Raw genomic sequence first — 22,550 nt, forward strand, 5'->3', positions numbered from 1 at the left:
GTCTCATCACCCCCCCCCCCTCCCCAGTCTGTTTATCTTCGAGTCAAAGCTGGAAGATTGGAGGGTAGGAATCAAGTAGGGGAATAGGGACAAAAATTCTATTTGGTATCCCAAACAAACAACAGATAGACCCATAGATCTGACATCTCTGATTCACCTTCTGGCAAACACCATAAGAAGCCCCCCCCCCCCCCCACTGCGGAGAACGAGGGTGCCCCTTCATTGTAAACAGGGCTTCTAGGCAGGCTTGGAGGGTTCTGAGGCCAAACCTTTGACTTAGAGAAAGACGTTTTGGAGAGTGAGAGGAGGTAGCAGCAGTAGTAAGTAAGCTTAAGCTCTTTTTGTGGGATAGAAATATGTTTACCTCTGTAGCTTCCTCTATACATGTATTAGGGAGTCAGGTGGTAAAGAGGTATAGAGTGCTTTTGGGTCCTGAAGACTGAAGGCTCCAGCAGGGCAGAGAAATTCCCAAAGAAGTCAGACATAATTGTAGTAAAATTGGCTCTAGTCAGGTGGGCTATCTATTGCGCATCTGAGAGGGAGCTAGAATTAGATATATTAGTGTAGAGATGTGCTGGTTGCTTTAAATCTTAAACAGCAGTTGCAAAGCATTTTTTTTTCTTTTCTCTCTTTGTGAGTGACAGACAGGAAAAGCAGGACTGTGCTCTAATTGGTTGTTGCTACAGCTGAAAAAGATCCACCCATAGCAGCACTGTTGCAGCTGAACTTATGATTGGCTGTGGAGGAAAGGAGAGAGAAAAAAGGAAGACACACATGTGGGGAAGCAGACATTTTCAGGGGACCGCATGGAGCAAGGGCTCCTGGTGTAAAGTCACAGAGTCTCACTCTTTGTGCTGCTAGAGCCCATGGGCTGGGCTGGGAGTGTGTAGCAGAGGAATTGTTACAGGAGGACAGTGTGCAAACCAAGGATTGTCCTGCCTGACACTCAAGATTACAGCACTTAAGAGCATGTGTCTCTCAGAGTTTGGAGCTGCTGTAAGAGAGAGGATTTCTACTACTGTCTAATGCTATCTAGAGGACAATCCAGAAACAGTGAGTACTCTGTGATGAAAGGGGATTTTGATATTGTTGCACTTGCTGTTCATCTCTGGAGAATGGTCATGAGAAAGCCTGCTCTCTAATTCTCAGAGTGACACAGATCTTGGAAAGCCCAAGCTGCTCAGAATTAGCTATTCCTGCTCTTAGCTATTCCTGCTGCTGATTTGTCTCTGTATATTACTGGTTTGTCTCCTCAAGGAGTGCTGTGGCTGAAAAGTGTGTTTAGTTCCAAATCCCCACAGAAGCTTGCTGCTTTGAATATACTGAGCAAGTGTCAGTATATCAGGATTTCACCTGTATGGTAAAGATTTGTTGAAGTGTTGTTTTTCTTCTATTGCAATGTTCACTGGACGATTCTGCTTAAAGGAGACTGTGCTATCCTGCTACCCCTGGATTACAAATACTCTTCCATGCAGAGAGTGGGCACTCTTCCATTGATTAAAGGGCCTCAACGTTGAGAGACTTTAAGTTTCATCCCACTGGCCAGTGGTTAGGTAGGACATTTCTGCTCTAGATAGTATTGCTATAGCAAATGTCAATAAGCTGCTAAATCTCATTAACAGTTATTGTTTCATGTGTCAATGTCACTCTCAAATGTCACCCTAGTCAGTGTGATACTAGTCAGTTTTTGGAGAATTTGGCGAGTGAATTGTGACTTCTTACTAACTGTGTTATGCAAAGTAGTATCTATGTTTATGTACATTACCTGTGTTAAATCAGCTAGTTCTTTTGCAGGGTTTGTCTTCTTCAATAAAACCCATAAAAAATATTCTCAGAGTGTCGAAGTGTTCTGGGTATAATTGGAGGTGTCACCAGATTCAGGTGGGAGCTGAACCTATATATCTAGCCAAGCATCACCCAAGGGTGTGCTACATTAGAATAAAGACCTTGCTCTGGCGCAGGGGAATAGGTGTAACCCTGAGCATAATGCTTGTTTTCCTCAGTGCCATCTGCAGCACGGGTGCTATTTAACTTTCTTTTTTCTCAGCTCCGGTGTGATGTCTCCTCCATTGCGGAGCAAAGGAATCCTCTACCGGGTACTTACTACATGGATGTGGAAAAAGAGGCTATTGGCATGCCTGGGAAAGGAACCTCGGCACTGACTGGTGTCCTGTATCTCTGAAGAAGCAAGTAATAAGAACAGACATGTGTCTTACGTTTGTGGTGAAAATGTCAGGCGGAAGTGTGTCAGATGGAAGGCATTTGGAACATCATCACCCAAACAGCAATGTTGTGCGGGAAAACCCCACCAAATTAAATGTATAAATACAATGCGCTGTTTGCTAAAATACTGTTTAATGCAAATGCCTTTTCCATCACCCATGAAGCCATTCCAAAGTACACTCAATGTTTACATTCCTATTTCCTCACTTATTCCCAGGACATGTGCTACAAGAAAATAGCCACTGAACTTCCCAATTAATCTGATCATCTCTTTAACTGTCCTCAAATAAGCAGCATAGGTGAGCATTTTGTTGTAGCCTATGTCCACAAAATAAGTCTGAACATCAGAATGTAGACATTGGGAGTATTTTAGGCAGGCTTCATGAGCAACAGAAAAAGGCCCACGAGTACAGTAATTGCATTAGGTAATATCCTGTACAAATGGCACAGTGTGTTTTACAATACTGGGGCCCCTTGTCTGCATAGACCAGTTTATGTAAAAGGTGCAGTTAGTCTTGAATGTTAACAGATAAGTTAACCACTTGCCCTCCTGAGGATTTACCTCCCTTCCTGACCAGGCCAATTTTTGCGTTACAGAGCTGCGTTACTTTAACTGACAATTGCGCAGTCATGCAATGCTGCACCCAAATTAAATTTACGGCCTTTTTTCCCATGAATTGAGCTTTCTTTTGGTGGTATTTGTTTGCCTGTGCTTTTTTTATTTTTTGCATTATAAAAAAAAAAAAAAAAGACTGACAATTTTGAGAAAAAACAATATTTTTGACTTTTTGCTATTAAACATGTCCAGTAAAATTTTTTAAAAAATCTAATCTAGTCATAAATTTAGGCCAAAATGTATTCTGCTGCATGTCTTTGCTAAAAAAAATCCCAATATGTGTAAATTAATTGGTTTAAGTGAAAGTTATAGCATTTACAAATGGCGGTATATATACTGGAATTTTTTTATTTCACTAGTAATGGTGCTGATCAGCGACTTATAGCGGGACTGCGGCGGTTACTCTGACACTGGGGGGAACTGACTTGGTGTCACTGACATCCCCAGTGACACCAATACAGTGATCAGTGCTAAAAAAAACCCCAAAACACTGACACTGTACTAATGGCCCTGGGCAGGAAGGGGATAACATGAGGGGCGATCAAAGGGTTAACTGTGTGTGCTTTACTATGCTGTGTGTTTGTGCTTCACTGTAAGCACACTGCTTTGTATGGCTGTCCTGTGCACAGCCATGCAAAGCAGCGTGGACAAGCTGACAGGGAGAACTGTTTTGTTTACAAACAGTTCTCCTTCCCGTCGGGAGATCCTCTGCAATCACTGGGCATCGGCGAGTAATTACCGGCAGGGACCTGGTGATTGCCAGCAACAGCGACAAATGACGGCGCAGGTAGGTCTCACGCAAGCCCCCCTACCCGGAAATGCAAAATCATGTATATATGCGTGATTCTACACACCTGTGTCTTCCTGTAGCAGTATTTCTGCTATAGGGCGGTCGGGAAGCGGTTAAAGTGACTCTGAAGGAATTTTGTTTTTTTTAAATAACAAACATGTTATACTTACCTTCTCTGTGCATTGGTTTTGCACAGAGCAGCCCCTATCCTCTTGTTTCTGGGTCCCCCACTGCCGGTCCTGGTTCCTCCCTCTGCCGAGTACCCCCAATAGTAAGGCTCTTCCTTTGGGGGCACTTGAGCAGACTTGCTGCCAAGCAGCGCTCCTGTGATTGGACACTGTCCAGTCACACACAAAGCGTGGCTTGGCCCCCACCCTCGCTCTCTCCCCTTTGACTCACTAGGTGTGATTGACAGTATCAGGAGCCAATGGCTCCTGCTGTGTGACCCACTGTGGAGAGAGAGACCCCAGAGAACCAAAGCTCTCATTCACATCACTAGATCAAAACGGGACTCAGGTAAGTATAAGGGGGGCCTGGGAGGAAACTGCACCCAGAAAGTTTTTTATCCTATTGCATAGACTGCATTAAGGTGATAAACCTTGAGCCTTTAGAACCACTTTAAGTTTTAGGGGGCCATGTTATGTGTTAGGAACACATTTAGGGAGTTAAACTAAAGGGATAGACTACCTATTAAGCCCAAATTTAAAGGTATAGGTTTAACTTAAGTGGCATTTCAATTAACAATGAAAAACTACCCTTTATATCTATGTATAATATGAAAAACTTTTTATATTATGCATTATTGTAATTGATGCATGTCTGATTAGAAACAACTGTCTAATCCAGACAGCCAACAATTCTCCTGTGCTACACCCAATACGGTGTTCTTGTGCAGCCAAATGTGGCTGCTCACAGGCACTTCCTGGTACCATTGTTGGTATCTGTGCAAGTAACACAGCACAACGCTGCCCATTTTATGTCATATGTTTTCTCATGAATGAGGACACACAATCATCCACATTCATGAGAGTGCTCTGAGAAAAAGAACAGTGTAACAGCAATGCATCATAATGAAAAAAAAAATGTACACATAAAAATAGACTTCTATTGTTAAACTGATTGTGGGGAGGTAACGGAACTTAAGCCTTTCCTTTCACTTTAGGTGAAAGTGACACTAACCAACATCCCGATTTTCTGCAAAAAATCCATACATATCCACTACTCAATAGCCATATAATCTATTTTCCTAAAATTTGTGTTGTGTTTCTGTCTCCTTGTTGTTTGTGAGCTCCCAAACCATTCCTTTTCCCATTCACTTCTATTTGTTTGCAACAAGAGGTGTGCTTTAGTCGCAGTCATGTGCATTGCTCTATGCACACTACACATCCCATATTCCACAGTTCTTAGTCCTTCTCAGGAGCAAGCAAAAGTGGGTGGCTGTGCTTTTATCGGCCATGAAGAATGAATATGGCCATCCTCTGAGAGGAAGTCAGATCCCAGCAGCAAAATCAAAGCAATTTAAATATTTAGAGGAGGCTGAGAATAATAGAATGTACTTTTTGAGTTAAGCATACATACTTGAAAATAATTTTTTCTTTAACCAGAGATTAGAGTCATTTTAAGTACTACGGTCAAGGTCAACTATTAGACATAGATTAAAGCCCAACTTTAGTCAAAACTTTTCATTTTGGTTTGTAAAAATTTTAAAAAAGTAAATACTTCTGTCAAGTTCTGATCTCATTAGGGAGATTTCATCTGACAGCTGAACAAGAAATGGAGGTAACAGATAGCACCAGGGTAGGAAGTCAAAGATGGGCAGCACAGTGGCTAAATGGTTAGCACTTCCTCCTGGCAGTACTAGGGTCGTTGGTTCGAATCCCAGCCACGGCACCACCTGCCTGGAGTTTGCATGTTCTCCCTGTGCCTGCGTGGGTTTCCTCCCACACTCCAAAGACATGCTCGTAGGTTAATTGGAACCTGTCTAAATTGGCCCTAGTATGTGTATGTATGAATGTAAGTTAGGGACCTTAGATTGTACGCCCCTTGAGGGTTAGGGACTGATGTGAATGTACAGTGTGTGTGTGTGTGTGTGTGTGTGTGTGTAAAGCGCTGCGTAAATTGACAGCGCTATACAAGTACCTGAAATAAATAAAATATTAATAATAACCTAACAGCAGTACTAACACTTCCCTATCTTGCTGAAAAAAATGTTTGCATCTCCTTTCCTGACAAGAAGTGAGGGGAAATGCACCAAGACATAACAGAGCCAAAACTGAAAATGAATGTACCAAATCTCCTGATGGGATTCCAATTCAGTTCAATTTTAATACTTATACATTCAAGTGTTCTACATTTACTAAACTAACCTGAGGATATTTAATGGTGTAATAAGTTAATACTTCACATAAGAAAGTTAGCCAGACACAGTCCATTAAAGTCAAGGATCGATCAAGTTAACAATCTTAAACAGTAATAAGATACTGGGTTAATAAAAGGTAAATCATAATACGCTTACCTCCATCCAGGCTGCGTGAGGCTCGCTTACTGGCAGTGCGTTCAAACTGTGGGGCAGGTCTATCTATGAGTGCACTGGCATGTCTAGTCTGGGCCTGTGTGCGCCCACTGTATCGGAATTTGGATCCCAATGAGAGGAATCTGTGTTTTGGAATGGACTCTGCAGATGTCAACCTGAAAAGGAAAAAATAGGTGCAATACTTGCAGACCAAGAAATATTTTTTAAATAGTTTTCCCACTAGTCTGAACTAACCTGAAAAATGTGTGGTGCTCCACACAGACCTTCCAAAGTTTTTTTGCAGCTCTGTAACTGGGCAGCTTAAATCCTATGGTGCTCTCATACTGCTCTTGCTATTGATAGAAAAAGATCTCATTAGTATACGAAACATACAAACACTGTAAATAGAAATGAGACAACTTTTTTGGTTCCACCAGCTTGTTCACACATGATCCATTTTGAAGGGTTTGAATTCACAGGTGTTTTTTTACTTTTTTTTGTGCTATATTATTTTATGCCCCTGATGAATAAAAAGCATACAAGACAGAAGAATCACCTTGCTACATGTAACCAGTCTCAAAGTGTTTTGAATATGACAGATCTTTGCCCTCTGCACATAATAAAGAAAGGCATACTCATTTTGCAGTTTGTCATTTCTCAGTTCTATCTAGTCAGAGGCAAACAGAGGGGAAACCGATGTTCAAACAGAGATTGTTATTCGTTATGAAGACACCGTCAGTCAGTATATGTAAGCTGAGATGATAGGATGTGAACAGAGGAAAATAGATTATGACCTACTTTTCCACATCAAAGCTGTATCATCTGCGTTATTAAGAAACTAGTGTGGACTGTCAGCTCATGCCTATAAAGAGATCCATAGCATTTAATGTGGCATCACTTGCTGGTTACATGCCACAAATATAAATAAGTAATACAGCCCTGACGGGAACAGAAGTCGAGATCAGTCATATTACGAAAAAAACTATGTATACAGGCGCACTATAACCTCCCAACACAACTTCTTGCTAAATGACCAAATCCAAATGTAGTTTTCACGGATGATCACTATTGTCTAGGTGTAACAGTGAAAAAACTTGCACATCTAGCCAACCACCTTCTCAGGCCTATGGCTAATCTAGAGTTCTGAATGGTAAAAGTATCAGCCACTGTACTGCTCCTACCATCTACAAGGTCAATTAAGATAACAAAGGTGACCTCAGACAGCTTGATATTTACAATAATGCTTCCAATGTTTGTCATTACTTGCAATTATGGGACAATTTCTTAACTGCCATACCAACATTATGAAAACAATCAGAGGAACTTATCACACAGGGAGATTTTACAGCTTTGGAAAAAACGTCCTAGAGCAGAGCAGAAACTCAAAGTACTGATTGTGAGACGCAGCCACTGTAAGATCAGGATAGTGGCAAAGCAATTGATTGATTTATGCAGCATGTGAAAATAAGTCCCCAATTGTTGTGCTTAGTTAGTTATATAGTAAGTGGTATTGCATGGTTGTGGTGAATTTGAAGTACAGTACAGGAGTTGATTAGACTTTGGTTTATATGCTGCTACCTTCTTGTGTTCAGACACTGGCAAAAGCCCCTTCCCCCCTCTTCAGTTGATTCTTATACCATGGGACATTCCCAAGCATTAAACCAAGGGATGGGCAACACAATAGCCAAAATTGCAGCAACAAGCCCTCAGGAAGAACAAGAAGGGTCAATGGACCTGAACAGACAGACAACAACCACCTGGTAGCCAAAGCAGGGATCAGCAAAGGCTCAAACAGCTCAGAGGCTTAAAAAGTCACCCTTCTTGTTGCAAAAGGAAGTGAGAAGATCTATGGGCGACAGTTTGTAGTCATAAAATTAAAGATGTGTGGTATGATGGGCAAGCAACTGCTGAGGCACCTACAGACAGTATGTTGAGGGAAAATAAGCACATAAAGGGGCTACTGAAGACAAGGGCCTGAGACTTTTTCTTGTACTAGGCCAGTGAAAGAAGTTGATCAGTGCCAAGTCCAAGTCCTTTTGAGAAGGCAAGAGCAAATGGACTTCTCAGCTCTTTAAACATATAGCCTGGTGATCCTTGACCCTAATACAGGGAGGGAAGGCATATCAAACCTCAGGGCAGAGTCTGAGGGTTGTAGACGAAGGAGGTCTGTGCCAAAAAGGGGGTCCGTGTAATGGAGCAAACCTCTCTGCATACTGAGGGGTAAAGTTCTGGTGACCTAAGTGAAGGAGTCAGACACTAGTTTTACTAAAAGAGGGTAATTCTCATGGAGATGCAAGTGAAAGATGCCAGTGGCAGCATGTTCATGGGATCAGTGATATACAAAATGTTGATGTGAAGAGTATGTCATTTTAATGATATGAGGATTAAACCCAGATATTCCGAGTAGTACAAGATCGGGGGAAGGAACCTGAGATAGGTGCGGTGTTAACTACAGAGGGAAGGGATAGGATCAGCGTTTGGGCCTATGGTCAGAGATTTGACTCAGGAGCGTTTTAAGAAAAAAAAAAAGATCTCCATGGAACTCAAAGACCTGAAGGTCCAGGGTTTGATTATACATATAAAAAGTATAATTTTTAGCTCCAAAAGGTGTAGTGAGTTCCACAATGTAATCACCATATTGAAGTGTGGATAGATAGGGAGTAAAACCCATCACATTGTAGTTGCTATTAAAGTTAGGAGATCTTCCATAACAGCGAAAGAGTGTTAGGTCTACAGAAGACCAGGCAGAAGCCTGGTCTGGGTACCCCTTGTGATTTTAGGTTGCAAGGAGGTGTAGAAAAAAAATAGTCTAAGTGCCAGTTCACACACGTGCAGTGCGGACTGAAGCTCAGGTTTTACAGCTAATTAATACAGTAGTTGTTCAGCGGTTCAGGTAAGGTTTACATCAGTCCAGGACAGGTTTAAATCAGGTTCAGGTCAGAATTTTATCCTATTCACAACTGATGAAATGTGCGGTTTAGGCAAGGTTCCCATAAAAGTCAATAGCCTTTAATCCGTACCTGGACTAGACCGCACTGCTTAGAAACTGGACATGACTTTTTCAATCCGCACAGCCAGTGCAATGGACATATGTGAATAGGCATCATAGGAAGCAATGTCACTACCCAGGTCAAATGGATTGGATTCCATTCAAACTGCATCCAATCTGCATATATATGAACCAGCACTTGTGAAACAGCAACTAAGAGTAAAGACTGCAAGAGTGAAACAAAAGGCAGGAACATCTTTATCTAATGTGGAGCAATTGTTAATAGACGTCCCTCCCTCCACCCCCTCTTTGTCAAGGTGTGGGTGAATTTTAATGTAAAGAAGGTTTATAAGTAGGTCTGGTGTGCTTAATGGTAAGGAGTCTGCCACAAGGTGAAGGACCTGCAGTAGATGATAACTCCATGAGAAGGCGAACAGATTGTATCCGTTAGTCGAGAAGGCCACTGAATAAAGAAGCATGGTTGTGGATACTGGCGTAGAAAGCCCTCTTTTCCTCAGTAACCACCTCAATGTATTCCTCAAGGGAATTTCCAAAGAGGAGCTTACCTAAGAAGGGCATGCACAAAAGGCACCTTTCATGAGGGCATTCTGCCAACCAGGCTTTAAGCCACGAGATTCTGAGCATATGCACAGAAAGTAAGGACATTTTGGAGATCAGATGGATAATGTTCTCTATGGAGCCTACATAGAAGAGCATTGGCGAGGGCAAGATACATTTAATCTTGTAGCAAGATTAGGATCATCTATAGTTGGAAAAAATTCTCCATCAATTTCTCTTGGGCAATCGACAAGGTGGCAATAACCTGTTTGGGCCTTCCAAGGCAAAGGAAAACATCAAGAGAGTCTCCAGATGCTCATGAATTAAATCCCTAAAGAAGGGAATACTATCAATGGAACCAATAGAATATTTAGTGCAGAAATGGCCAGGGTCCACAGTTTCATCACATTCCGGCTGAAAAAAAGACTTGTGTAAAGATATGAAATTTTACCCCAGTCTGTTTAAAGCAAGTATCTTACCAAATCACTTTCCTTGAATTAGCTTTGAAAATTTGATTAAAGATGAAAGAACAAGATAGATGACCAAACAATAAAAGTATGACAAAATACATCATACATACCTCTCCTGGACGTATCTTAATGAAAAAGCTACTTCTTTTGTATGAGATTTTTAACACTTTGGGCCAGGGGAAGCGGTTGATCCTCAGGTTGTCCTTGAAGACCATGAGTCCTCCAGAGCAAACTCCAAGTTTAATATCTACACCCTCCAAGTCCTAAAAAGCACAACAGTGAACATACTTGTGTCACTCTATATAGTGTTAGATGCACAACATTTCAAACAGAGCAGAAAATTTCAAACTAGCGGTATAAAATCAGGACCTTTGATAAATTCTTAAAAACTTAAAGCTGATAAGATGCAAACAATTATTGCCTGGACTTTCCATTTACACTTACAACAATAAAAGTTTGAAACCCTCTCATGCTTGCTGTTTGGTTAGATTTAATCTAAATTACAACAAAACAAGTAAAATAACCATCACTTTCATGATAAAAAAAGATTTAAAAAGTTAGCACTACAAATGCTATGACCACAAAACATGTTCCAACGTGTCCAATAATTTTTGAAGAATGCCTTTGTGTGCATTGACATTTCAGTGATAAAATATTAAAGTAACCAGATTCTTAAAAGATGACTGTAGATTGCAAACCTGTTTGGAAAAAGAAAGAATACTAGGCTCTCCTGGTGTTTGCAGTGCCAAATGCTGCTACTATCTAGAGAGATTGCTGGATAAGTCTTTTTAGAAACAGACAGTACAAACAAGGATTGATGGGTGTGTTAGCACTGGAATTAAGGTTGGAAAATTCAAAATCAAGAAAAGGAAGTGAGCAGAACTCTTCCAGCAGGGAAACCTTTTCCAGTGACAAATGCATGATACATCCAAACCACCCCAAGCCCAAGAGTTCATGCAAGGAACCCACAGGGGACACCAAGAAGGCTGCAATAACATAGTGGAGCCAGGCCACCAATGCACCACACTCCGGATTCCGCAATAGTGCTGGCACCTACCCAGCCTTCAGATACTTTTGGAACATTTCTTACCTTTTAAATGGTTTCTCAGGCGGAGGTGTTGGGATGAATAAAAGTTTTATACAGTTAGAGGGGTAGCAGCCGACTGGAAGGTTTTTTGAACAATGTTAGAGTGAGTCTGTCCCAAATATGTCCTCATTAAACAATGCAAGAAGCCAATCCTCTACAACTTTAGCCCTTTTCAAGGACATAGTTCAAATTTAGTTACAATTGATGAAGATCTGCCTGCACAGTACAGACAGGGTTAATTATGGCAAACACAGCTGACCAGCCCCCTCATAAACAAAGAAAACTACCTAGGATTTTTTCTTGCTGGAGGATCTAGAATAAACATCTTAACAAATATAAAGGAGGTGTTGTGCCAAGTTGGCTGCAAAAGTGCAAATACACTTTACCACTTCAATACTGGACACTTTTAACCCCTCCTCCCTGCCCAGGCCAATTTTCAGCTTTCGGTGTTGTCACACTTTGAATGACAATTGTGCGGTCATGCAACACTGCACGCAAACTAAATTTTTATTTTTACACAATGAGAGCTTTCTTTTGGCGGTATTTAATCACCACTGGGTTTTTAATTTTCTAAATGAATGAAAAAAAAACATTATTTTCTTTTTTCTGTTATAAAATTTTAAACATACAACCAGAAGAAATAACAGAATGGTATAGAAATATCCTATGTCAACAATGAACGTGGCAAGAGGGCACTAGCTGCCAATAACAAAAACAGCATTTTAAAGAAACAATAACAAATAAAGGCTTGAATCCATTAAAAGCAACATTGTGGATGGTCATGTATGTGCACAGGGGCAATGCCTAGTTCAGGGATGATAAGGGAAAGGGGAGGAAACCAAAAATACAGAAGTCAGCATGGCCACCAAATGATATCCCGGGTGCAGAGGAGTTCCAATCATTACAGTAATATAATGAAAAAAAGATTAAAAGCATCTGTCTCCACAGAGGGGGCACAAAAGTCCCACCTAACCATAAAAGAGAATATAGGACCAGCTCTGGTCACAATGGCCCACAAACTCATTAAAGATGAGCACAAAAAAGGCTCCATATAACCTTCTGGTTATATACCTTGGATGATATGGGAAAGAAACTTGAAAAAGACAAAAAGGGGAGGGGAAAAAAGGAGGGAACCCCATAAGAAAGAGAGGAAAGGACACAATGGTGGGGGGGGAGCAAGAACAGTAGAGACTAAGCTGGCTTCAGTCGACCCAGGCCCGTCTAGCTCCCTCAGGACCACCCCTCTATACAAGCGACTGCAAATACTTAAGACATGGATTCCACACCTTATCAAATTTGGCCCATTTGTATTTTAAGTTGCTCCCCAGTTTCTCATGGAGCATTATCCATCATCAGGGATTTCCACACTCAAGCTATAGTCATTTTTGTAGCCAAAAGAATATGAAAAAATGAGAGTACGTACAGATTTGGGTTTTTCATCCAGTATGTCATTAGAGAAAGCTGTCTTGGCATTCTTTGTAATATTAACTCCCATCATTTCTGTTATAAGTGGGAGTGGGTACCTGTCAAATTTGGGTACCCGCTCCCCAAAGGTCCGCAGTGTTTGGTCATCTCCTGTACTATGTCCGCAGTCTCTGGTCATCTCCTGTAGTATGTCCGCAGTCTCTGGTCAACTCCTGTAGTATATCCACAGTCTATGGTCATCTCCTGTACTATGTCAGCAGTCTCTGGTCATCTCCTGTACTATGTCCGCAGTCTCTGGTCATCTCCTGTACTATGTCTGCAGTCTCTGGTCATCTCCTGTAGTATGTTCACAGTCTCTGGTCATCTCCTGTAGTATGTCCGCAGTCTCCGGTCACCTCTTGTACTATGTCCGCAGTCTCTGGTCATCTCCTGTACTATGTATGCAGTCCATTGGTTCAGAATATTTTTTCTTGTTTTTCTCCTCTAAAACCTAGGTGCGTCTTATGGTCAGGTGCGCCTTATGGAGCGAAAAATACAGTATTTTGGAAAAATTGATCAATGTACGGACACCCTGTCTCATTTCTTGAGGACTGAAAATGCCAGTACAGTACAAATATCCCCTGAATGACCCTTTTTTGGAAGGTAGACAGTCCAAGATATTTAGTAAGAGGCATGGAGAGTTTTTTAAAGTGTAATTTTTTTGTCACAATTTTTTGGAAAAATTAAGAAATTTAATATTTTTTCTTTTTTTTACATACTGGTCACCAGTGCAATACAGCGTCATCATATAACTGGGGTGGCGGCAATCAAGGACACTGACTGGTGACAATGTGTTGTAAAAAAATGTTTTTCCAATTTTTGTTTTACACACACATACACACACAGATTGCTTATAGCAGTAATAATCACTGTTAAAAGCAACCTTTTTATGAACGAAATTCATTAATTCATTGTGTACTATTATGATTAGTCACAGCTAAGCATATGCTACAGATGAGCTGTAATTGGCCCTATCTGTACCACGTGACCAATCACAGAGATCAACGCAACAGTTTACAATGAATGGAATCCATTCATTGTGTACAATTGCTACATGATCTGCTGTGTTTGGACACAGCGGGCGACAGATCGCGTCACAGCACGGCCTGTGGGGCATGCAAGGCATGCCATCATATGATGTCCACCAAGGATGCCAGCGCTCCCGCCAGGTTGTCATTTGTCTACAGACTGAGCGGGTGGTTAAGAATATCTAATGATGAGACACTAAGATGGTCGTTAGGGCCAATTTGTACACATAATAACTAAAGTGTAATTTCTGGGTATGTATCTGTTGGTGTATAGAAGTAGCAGGGATGCATAGACATTTTATACAGTAAGAAGGGTAACAGCTAAATCACTGTGAAAGACTTAGGAGAATGTCAGTGGTTTAACTCCTCAGTATTGAACAGATGCAAAAGGAGTTTAGTGCTTAGCATTTCACCTTTTTTGAATAACTGCGTGGACATGAACCAAAATGTGATATTTGTTTTTTCATGATGCTCATCCTATGAAGCTTTGAATGAACTTGTTTGTATAGTCCACTAAATGACCCATGTTCCCAAGTGTTTTCTTCATTGCCAGATCCTCAACTAAGGATGCTCAACATTGCCTCAGCACTATAAATTGGGGTGGGGGGTGGGGGGGGGGGGTAATATGGAGGGCTCAGGATCACCAATCAGCCACTTCGAAAACTAAGCAAGTTTTGGTTCATGTCCAAGTTGTTTTGTTTGCCTGGTTATGAAGGAGCACTTCATAACCAGGCAAACAAAACAACTTTGTTCAGCAAATGTAAACACAAACAGCCCATAATTCTGATTACTTCAAAATAATACAATTGCTCACAGACAGTATACTAGTCCCACACCAGGGTTTAAGTTTCCCATCTGCTTCAGGGTACGGGGACAGCCGCAGGAGCTTGGCAAACAATGTCTCAGTCCACACTTTCTCACATAGCTGTAGACTGGTCCACTCCACCTCACAGACAGGTGCTGTCTCCCTGTTTCTTTTCAGGCCTTCTCTGTAGGTGGGTTAACCCAATCATTATAATCAGGGTTGGAGGTTGTTTTCTACACAAAGTCTCTCCAAGCCTCCAAATTACGGATGCTACATAAGGGCTTACAAATCTTGGGCAAACTTTAGGTCACCCTTTTATAAGTCCCTGAATACTCCACAACATCATTCAAATTGCCCCCCCCCCCCTTAAAGGAACCATAACCCAAATTTTGGGGATAAATATCTCCCGTCCAAGATCCATCCCTGCCATCCTGTATAGGGATGATCAAACAGCATCTTGCCAAGTCTCTACAGCCTCAATGGGAGGGAACTTTTCAGGTTCTGTTGACAACTGCTACTTTAGTCAAGTTTGAAGGTAAGCCCACTTGGCCCATGCCTCCCATTGCAAGATGGTTCCATATTTCCCTCTGTGAGGTCAGCTCTCCAGGCAGTTACTGAGACTGGGATACCATCTGAGCTATTCTTTAAGCCAGGCTAAGGTCTATCGTTCAGAGGTTGTTTGCAGTTTCCTGCTGTTTATATGCTAACTTTAGCAGTGTTCGTTTAGCCCAGCTTGCCACTTGTGTATTATATGGAAGAGAATTGCCTTCCCTTAGGTGAAAACTGGACAGTATTACCATCTTCAATCTTTTTCCAGCTAATGGTCCACTTTGGTAGAACTACACATTGCTACTTGAACTGCTGGATTTGAGGCCTTATTCCTGTAACAGTTTTTTAGGAACCTTGCCTAATCGGGGCACCCTTCATAGACAGATTTCTTTTACATGTGAAGTCTGTGTGAGAATACAACTTCTTGTCCTTGAAAAAGACAATGGGGTTGATTTACTAAAGACAAATAGACTCTTCCCTTTGCAAGAGAATTATTCCAAGAACTTAGTGAAAGAGGTGAAGCTCTCTATGACTAGCCCAATCAGGGAGAAACATGTCCGAGGGACGTGGTCAACATGTGGGGGTCTGTAACTGAAGCCTCTGTAAGCTTACCAGTAGATACGGTTGATCCATGTGGTGTGCTCCCCTAATTTTGATATTGTCTAGCGCTCCTGCTCCATCACAGCTGCTGCTCTCATTTCAGCATCCTGGTTTTTGCTGTGAAATATTCTCCCTATCTGTTCTCCTGCAAGGTGATTGATATGGCCAGTCTCTGGGTGGAGACCAAACCTAATTTAAGTCAGCAAAGACTGCAGGCTCATGCTTGTAATATTGTGTTTAACACATGCTACACATTCCCTGTTTGTCTGCCCTGCTGCTTGGATTTCCCTGTGTATGACTTCAGATCGGAATTCAAATTATTCTCAGAACTCTGCCTGCCTTTTGACTACAGATTGACCCAGACTATTCTGCACCTCACCTGCCGTCATTGAACCATTCTGTCTGTCTGCCAAGCGCAATACCTTTTTGCTGTGCTCAGTTCATGCCTGCCCCATCGTGGTAGCCAGGCATTATAGCATTGTGTATACACCCTGGCAGCAACCAAGTACCAGTAGGCCTGCTTGTCTTATGGGAAAGGGGGCTGTAAGTGAAGAACAAAGAAGCCAGCTATAGTGTCTGACCACTTGCGTTAGGGGTAAGAGTGACATTGTGAAAGCATAATGAGGGGTTTGTTTTTTATTTTCTTTGCATGTGATTGGGTATTCTTTGCAAAATTAAATTTCACCACATTTGCTGAGCTCTGAGGAAAATTCCCTTGCAAAGTGCAACTTTCTTTGCAAAGAGAACAAATCTATTTGTAAATTATAGATTTACTGTTCTAACACTCAGTGCAAAACTATAAATGTTTGCCAACAAATCTGTGGTGATAACAGGGACTACAAATTCAGGATAGGGCAGGCACCTTCCCAAGAGATTCACCATCTTGTGGGAAACAATTTACATAGGCGATGAGGAAAATTCATATTTTGTTATTGTTACTGGCTCACAATATCCAAGAATGAATTCTAAGCCTGATTACCTTAGATGTCTTCACACTATAGGAATGTCATTATGAGCTGACCAAGATGGCTGAGGCCATGGGATATCTTCTTAAAAGGTAATACTGCTATTCAGAGTTTGTAACTGGTCAAATGCTACCCACTAGGCCTGTATATACTACAACTAAAACATGTAATAGTTGTTCCATCTCAGGGCTAAATTGACGTGCCTGGTTTCATCATCTGTGCCAAGCCATAAAGACAGGGGACCCTTAGCAAAAAGGCATCTATAGCTAAGTATTCTTGTTACATTTTTCCAATATTATTACATTTGTTAACTTTATCTGTATCTGTCATTACTTAATTAAATGTTATACCTACAAGTGTTTGTGTGATTGCTCTTTGCACATTTTGGAAAAACCCCAAAAATGTAAACTATCCTGTAACTGTGATACAACAATAGGTTTATACCTATTTTAATTATTAACACTGACAAGTGGAGTCTCATTCACTTTGATAATAATGATAGTTGGCAAGACAGCAAGTATTTTCATGGTTTCCTAATATAACTTTAAATGTTTAGTTTCCATTGGTTCAACAGATCCCTGGGCCCTAATCAGTCACATTAATTTCCTGTGTGGAAGAGGCACGTGAAAATAGCGCTCTTAATTTCATGAATAACTGTATGTCATACTTGCTATATTTGTATTTCAATGGTTTTTATTAATTTTTTAAACAGTATAAAACAGAGGCAATAAAACACGCCCACGCAGGGGCTATGAATTGCACAGATAAAAAAAAATAAAAAAAAAAAAAGGAAAAACAGTGCTCCAACGCCAACAGGGCAAAAGGTACGCCCATGCAGGGACTATCAATGGCACATAAGTTACAAAACATTAATGTAACTGACTATAACAACTAAAGGCAGCTGTCCAGTCACACCAAAAACAGAGAGAGAGAGAAAGGAAGAAAGAGGAAAAAAAAAAAAAAAGGGGGCAAAGAGCAGGGGTCCAAGAGCGCCAATACCGAACGCCATTACATCCCCAGACTAGCCGGGGGGAGTGTGGGAAAGGTATATTGCAACCATGGCTCCCATATTTTCAAAAATTTACGTTGGGAGTCGTTGCGGATACTCGACATCTGTTCGTTGAGCATCATAGTGGTCATACGATCCCGCACCCCCTGAAGAGGGACAAACGGACTCTTCCAGGCCTGAGCAATTGTTCTAGTGGCCGATAAAAACAAATAGGAAGCCAACTTCTGCTGGTGAGCCAAGAGGCCCGGTATGGGGCAATGAAGCAAGGCATACCGAGCATATACTTGCTATATTTAAAGCCCACACATCTCCCAAAGACACAAGTCTATGTAGTTTAACCAATAGAACGAAGAACAAATAGAAAATATACAGAATACTCACAAACTCATAATAACTCACAGTGATTACACAAGACAAGATTTTTTTTTTGCAGATTATGGTCGGGGCCTGCAAAACAGTGTCTGCTGCACATTTATCTCAAGTCATAAACATTTTAGAAGGGAGCCTTTAAAATAAGGTGATAAGAGTTAGACACCTTGGTAAAAATGAGTGGATCTATGTTCTAGGTTGGGTTTAAATGGAATGTGGAAAATTAAAATGTTGGGTTTACTTCTCAAGCCAAAGATTGCTTTCATAGCTCTTATTAAAAATGTATACATTGATTTATAATTCTGCTGGTGTTGTTCAGACAAATGTACTTCTATCAAATCGGTATCTAAGCAGCCCATAAAAACAGCATTAGCAAGAAAGTATATGGCTGGTTACCAATGGCAACCATTCCTAAAAGGGAGGAATGTTCTGGAACTTGAACATGGCTTCAGTTAGGTTAAAGGAAGTTCACCTTCTGAACATGTTACATTCTGTAAGAGTGGGCAGGGGTTCCTCTCTCCCGCAGCCACTGTCATATTTTACAATTGGTTTGACTATGTGGGGCTTTGTGAATGAAAAAAAAATCCAAAAACCCCAATCCCAAAAAGTTGGGATCTACATATATACAGAATGCAATCATTTGCCAATCTCATAAACACATATTTTATTCACATTAGAAATAGAAAACATTAAAATGGTACAGTTCTCAGTTTAAGCATTTAAGAAAAAATAAGATCATTTTCAAATTGATGGCTGCAACAAGTTTCAAAAAAGATGGGTCAGGGCAACAAACATCTGGCACTAACAAGAAAGAGCGGGAAGAACATATTCCAACTAATTGGTTTAACCAGTTGCCTTCTGCCCTTTAGCAGAAGTACTGCTACTTGGCGGCAGGGATGTGCAAAATCACACACACACATATATATATATATATATATATGTGTGTGTGATTTGCATTTCTGGGAAGAGGGGCGCGCGTGCACCGCCGTACCCGCGCCGCTATTGGCGGCTAGAGATGTCAATCCCCGCCGGCACTTGGTGATCGCCGGGGAAAGCTGGGAAGAGGCTTGTGTGTAAACAATACGGGTCTCTCTGCTGTCAGCATGGATATGCTGTTTTGTATCTCTCTGCACAGCAGAGAGATACTAAACAGCATGTCTTCCTAGTAGCACACAGCACACAGTAAAACACACACAGCACTCAGTTAACCCTTTGATCGCCCCAGATGTTAACCCCTTCCTGCCCAGTGTCATTAGTACAGTGTCAGTGATTTTTATTAGCACTGATCACTGTATTAGTGTCACTGGAAATGTCAGTGGCAATTAGTCAGTTCCCACCAGTGTCAGAATGCCCGCCACAGTCCCGCTATAAGTCGCTGATCGCCGCCATTACTAGTATAAAAAAAAAAAAAAAATTCCAGTATATATACACACCAGCATTTGTAGATGCTATAACTTTTCGGTAAACTAATTAATTTACACGTATTAGGATTTTGTTTTAGCAAAGACATGTAGCAGAATATATTTTGGCCTAAATTTATGAAGAAATTAGATGTTTTCAATTTTTTTATTGGATATGTTTTATAGCAAAAAGTCAAAAATATTGTTTATTTTCAAAATTTTCTTGTTTATAGCGCAAAAAATAAAAAACACAGAGGTGATCAAATACCACTAAAAGCAAGCTCTATTTGTGGGGGAAAAAAATGACAGAAATTTCATAAATGTACAACGTTGCATGACCAAGCAATTGCCAGTTAAAGTAACGCAGTGCCGTATGGCCTGGTCAGGAAGTGAGGGCAAGTGGTTAATTAGCAACAGGTTAGTAACATGACTGGATAGAAAAAGAGCATCTTATGCAGGCCATACATGGGTCAAATTCTGAAAGAATTTTCTTTTGAAAAACGTAACTAAGAATTTTTGTTCAAATTTCGCACCATTAGTGGGCTGCAGCATCAGCCAATTTTCGTGCAGCCATTGAATCTGAGTGATCAGGCATGTTCGAAATGTGTTGAAAAATGAATACATTTCTAATCAATGATGGGAGAATTATGCGAGAATATTATCAAAAAAGAAATGAACATGAGCTGTGACCTGGAAAAAAAAGAAGATTCCCAGCCATGACAATTCTTTTCTTCAGCAACATGAGGTGAAATTGAAGGCTTGGTTGGTCGAATTTCAAAATCAATTGTAACACCATTGGATTAAAAGAAAAAAAAACACAAAATTTCTGATTTTCTAAAGAAAATTAGTTCAGAATATGATCCATGTATGGCCTGCCTAAGGCCCCATGCACAAATGGCGTTTTTGCAGCCACTTTTAGGGACGTCAGGTGTTTTTTTTTTTTACTGCTTCTAAACGGCCCTCTTTGTTATCCTATGTGTCCATGCACATACAGACTTTTAGAAGCTTTTATTAACAGTAGCGTTTACTAGCAGGTCCAGGAGCAGCAGTATTTTGTCAGAAAAACCGATTGACGGGGCTAAATGCACCTAAAAAGCTAGTCACGTTTAGCGCTTGAGCGTTACTTCATTTTAATAGCTAGAATAAATTATCATTCTGGCCAATTAAATTAATTGACGCTTGTAAATGCGTCTAAACACTTGTAAAAGCATTAGATACTTTTACAAGCGTCAGGGTTTTTTTCTGCAAAACCGCAACTGCCAGAGGACAGCTTCTAAGAGAGTTTTCTTTTTTTTTCTCTCAACATCCTTTGTACATGAGGCCTTAGAGTCACAGTGTCTCAAAAGTAAAGATAGGTAGAGGTACACCAATCTGTGAAAAGCTGCATCTAAAAATTGGAAAAAGAAAAAACACCACTGCGTACCAACCGAACCTGAAAACAAGATGGCTGAAACCTGACTCCACCCAGTGCACATGATTTTGCAGGGGAAAAAAGCCTGCAAAGCATTACACCCATGATCAGTGGATCATGGGATCAAGGTCAGGCTTCTGCAGACACAGCTGACAGCTGTCTGCCCATATCTCCGTACAGGCAGACAGTTACTCAGGCCACAAAAAAAAAAAAAAAAAAATCACACACTTTTGCCTGCACTGAAGAGTTAGAACCAGCCCTAAAAAATATTACTGGCCTGCACACAGAATTCAAATCCATCAAAGGCTTAAATAAATAATTATATAAAGAACATATATATTCTTATATAAAGAACAATGTGAGCTACCATAAACTATTAGTGATAAATATATAAAGTATATATAGTGGAATATGAGTTGCTGCAAAAAACACTTGAAGCGTTCCCACACACAATAACAACAAAAAAAAATATATAAATAGTGCTGCACTACTCATAACATTTAAACATCCAATAATAATACAAAAATATATAAACAGTGCCTAAGCGCAAAACAAATTTAATGAATCATCAAAGTCTTTCAGTGCTCAATCTGCCCAGAGGCCATATAATCTTATGCCTCCACTGATAGTGCTGCACACCAGAATTAATTCAGTGCCCATCCACCTGAAATAGGATGGCCGCTCACCTTAGGTTGTGGACCTATAAAGCAACATAGGTCTACCAAGCATGATCATTCCATAAACGAACTCCAGATGGCAGCAAAGAACTTGCACTGTATATTATCAGGGATGGTAATAACGATCACCCTCAGGAACCTCCTCACCACTCAGCCTCAGCATATAAGGAAGAGAGGACAGCCTCCAATCGTGTAAAACCATTTAATACACATAGATTGAGGTAGCAAAGGTTGCACTTACAATATAGCAGGATAAAAAGGGTGCCCAGTGACGCTCACCCAATAAATACAAACAGGTAACTATAGCAACTGGACCAACCATATAGCTAAACAATCCAAACATGCTGCTTCACAAATCAAAACATACATATACTGTTAAAATATAGAATATCTATACTGAAATAAAAATAAAATATACACACTGAAAAGACCAATAATATCTAAATCTAGTAATAACCCCATCTAGTGGTAAAATTGTAAACTACACCTCTAATAAGTATGTATTAATAGCTAGACCTCTAATAAGTAGGTCATACTGAAAAGATTTAATATTAAATTCATCATGACATACTATAAAGATAATTAATAAAAAAATTATTATTACATAATTAAAATAATTTAATGGGGGCAATAAACTACATATCATTAAAAAAACAATATCACATTCAATATTATGGCCAAATGGGTATAAAGTCTGCAACTCATATATCCAGTAGGATTCACATTGACTAAGGGACCGGATTGTATTACTACCCCTCCAATGAGGATGGTATTTCTCTATTCCCCAGAAATTAAAAAAAAATAATGGATCCTTATTGTGAACTGTGGAAAAATGCCTGGATACAATATGATTTTTAAAACCTTTGGATAACTTTGGACATGTTCCTGGATTCTCTTCCAGAGAGGCCTTTTAGTTTGTCCAATATACTGAATACCACAACTACACTCCAATTCATACACTACCCCTTCTGTTTTACACGTAATAAAATCATTGATCTGATATTGCTTCCCAGTAGTTGTTGCTAAAA

At 40.4% G+C, this 22,550-nt stretch overlaps 1 protein-coding gene and 1 long non-coding RNA gene across 20 annotated transcripts in view; one reads left to right on the forward strand and one right to left on the reverse strand.

The window, feature by feature from the left end:
- The window catches only part of EPB41 (erythrocyte membrane protein band 4.1), a 290,966-nt gene that overhangs the window by 69,077 nt on the left and 199,339 nt on the right, over positions 1-22,550 (reverse strand). For all 19 annotated transcript variants that reach the window (XM_089671906.1, XM_089671904.1, XM_089671912.1 and 16 more), the window contains exons 9-11: positions 10,269-10,421; positions 6,397-6,494; positions 6,145-6,317 (exon numbers count right to left, since the gene is read on the reverse strand). In XM_089671906.1, the coding sequence (XP_089528032.1) occupies positions 6,145-6,317; positions 6,397-6,494; positions 10,269-10,421 (424 nt within the window). The remainder of the gene's footprint in view (positions 1-6,144; positions 6,318-6,396; positions 6,495-10,268; positions 10,422-22,550) is intronic.
- LOC149467330 (uncharacterized) lies at positions 804-2,900 on the forward strand. Its single transcript, XR_016311946.1, has 2 exons — positions 804-1,053; positions 2,048-2,900. It is a non-coding gene; the product is annotated as an uncharacterized LOC149467330 (long non-coding RNA).

This window comes from Staurois parvus, unplaced genomic scaffold, assembly GCF_062004578.1.
Source record: "Staurois parvus isolate SC_StPar_1 unplaced genomic scaffold, SC_StPar_1.0 ptg000115l, whole genome shotgun sequence".
Classification (NCBI taxonomy): Eukaryota; Metazoa; Chordata; class Amphibia; order Anura; family Ranidae; genus Staurois; species Staurois parvus.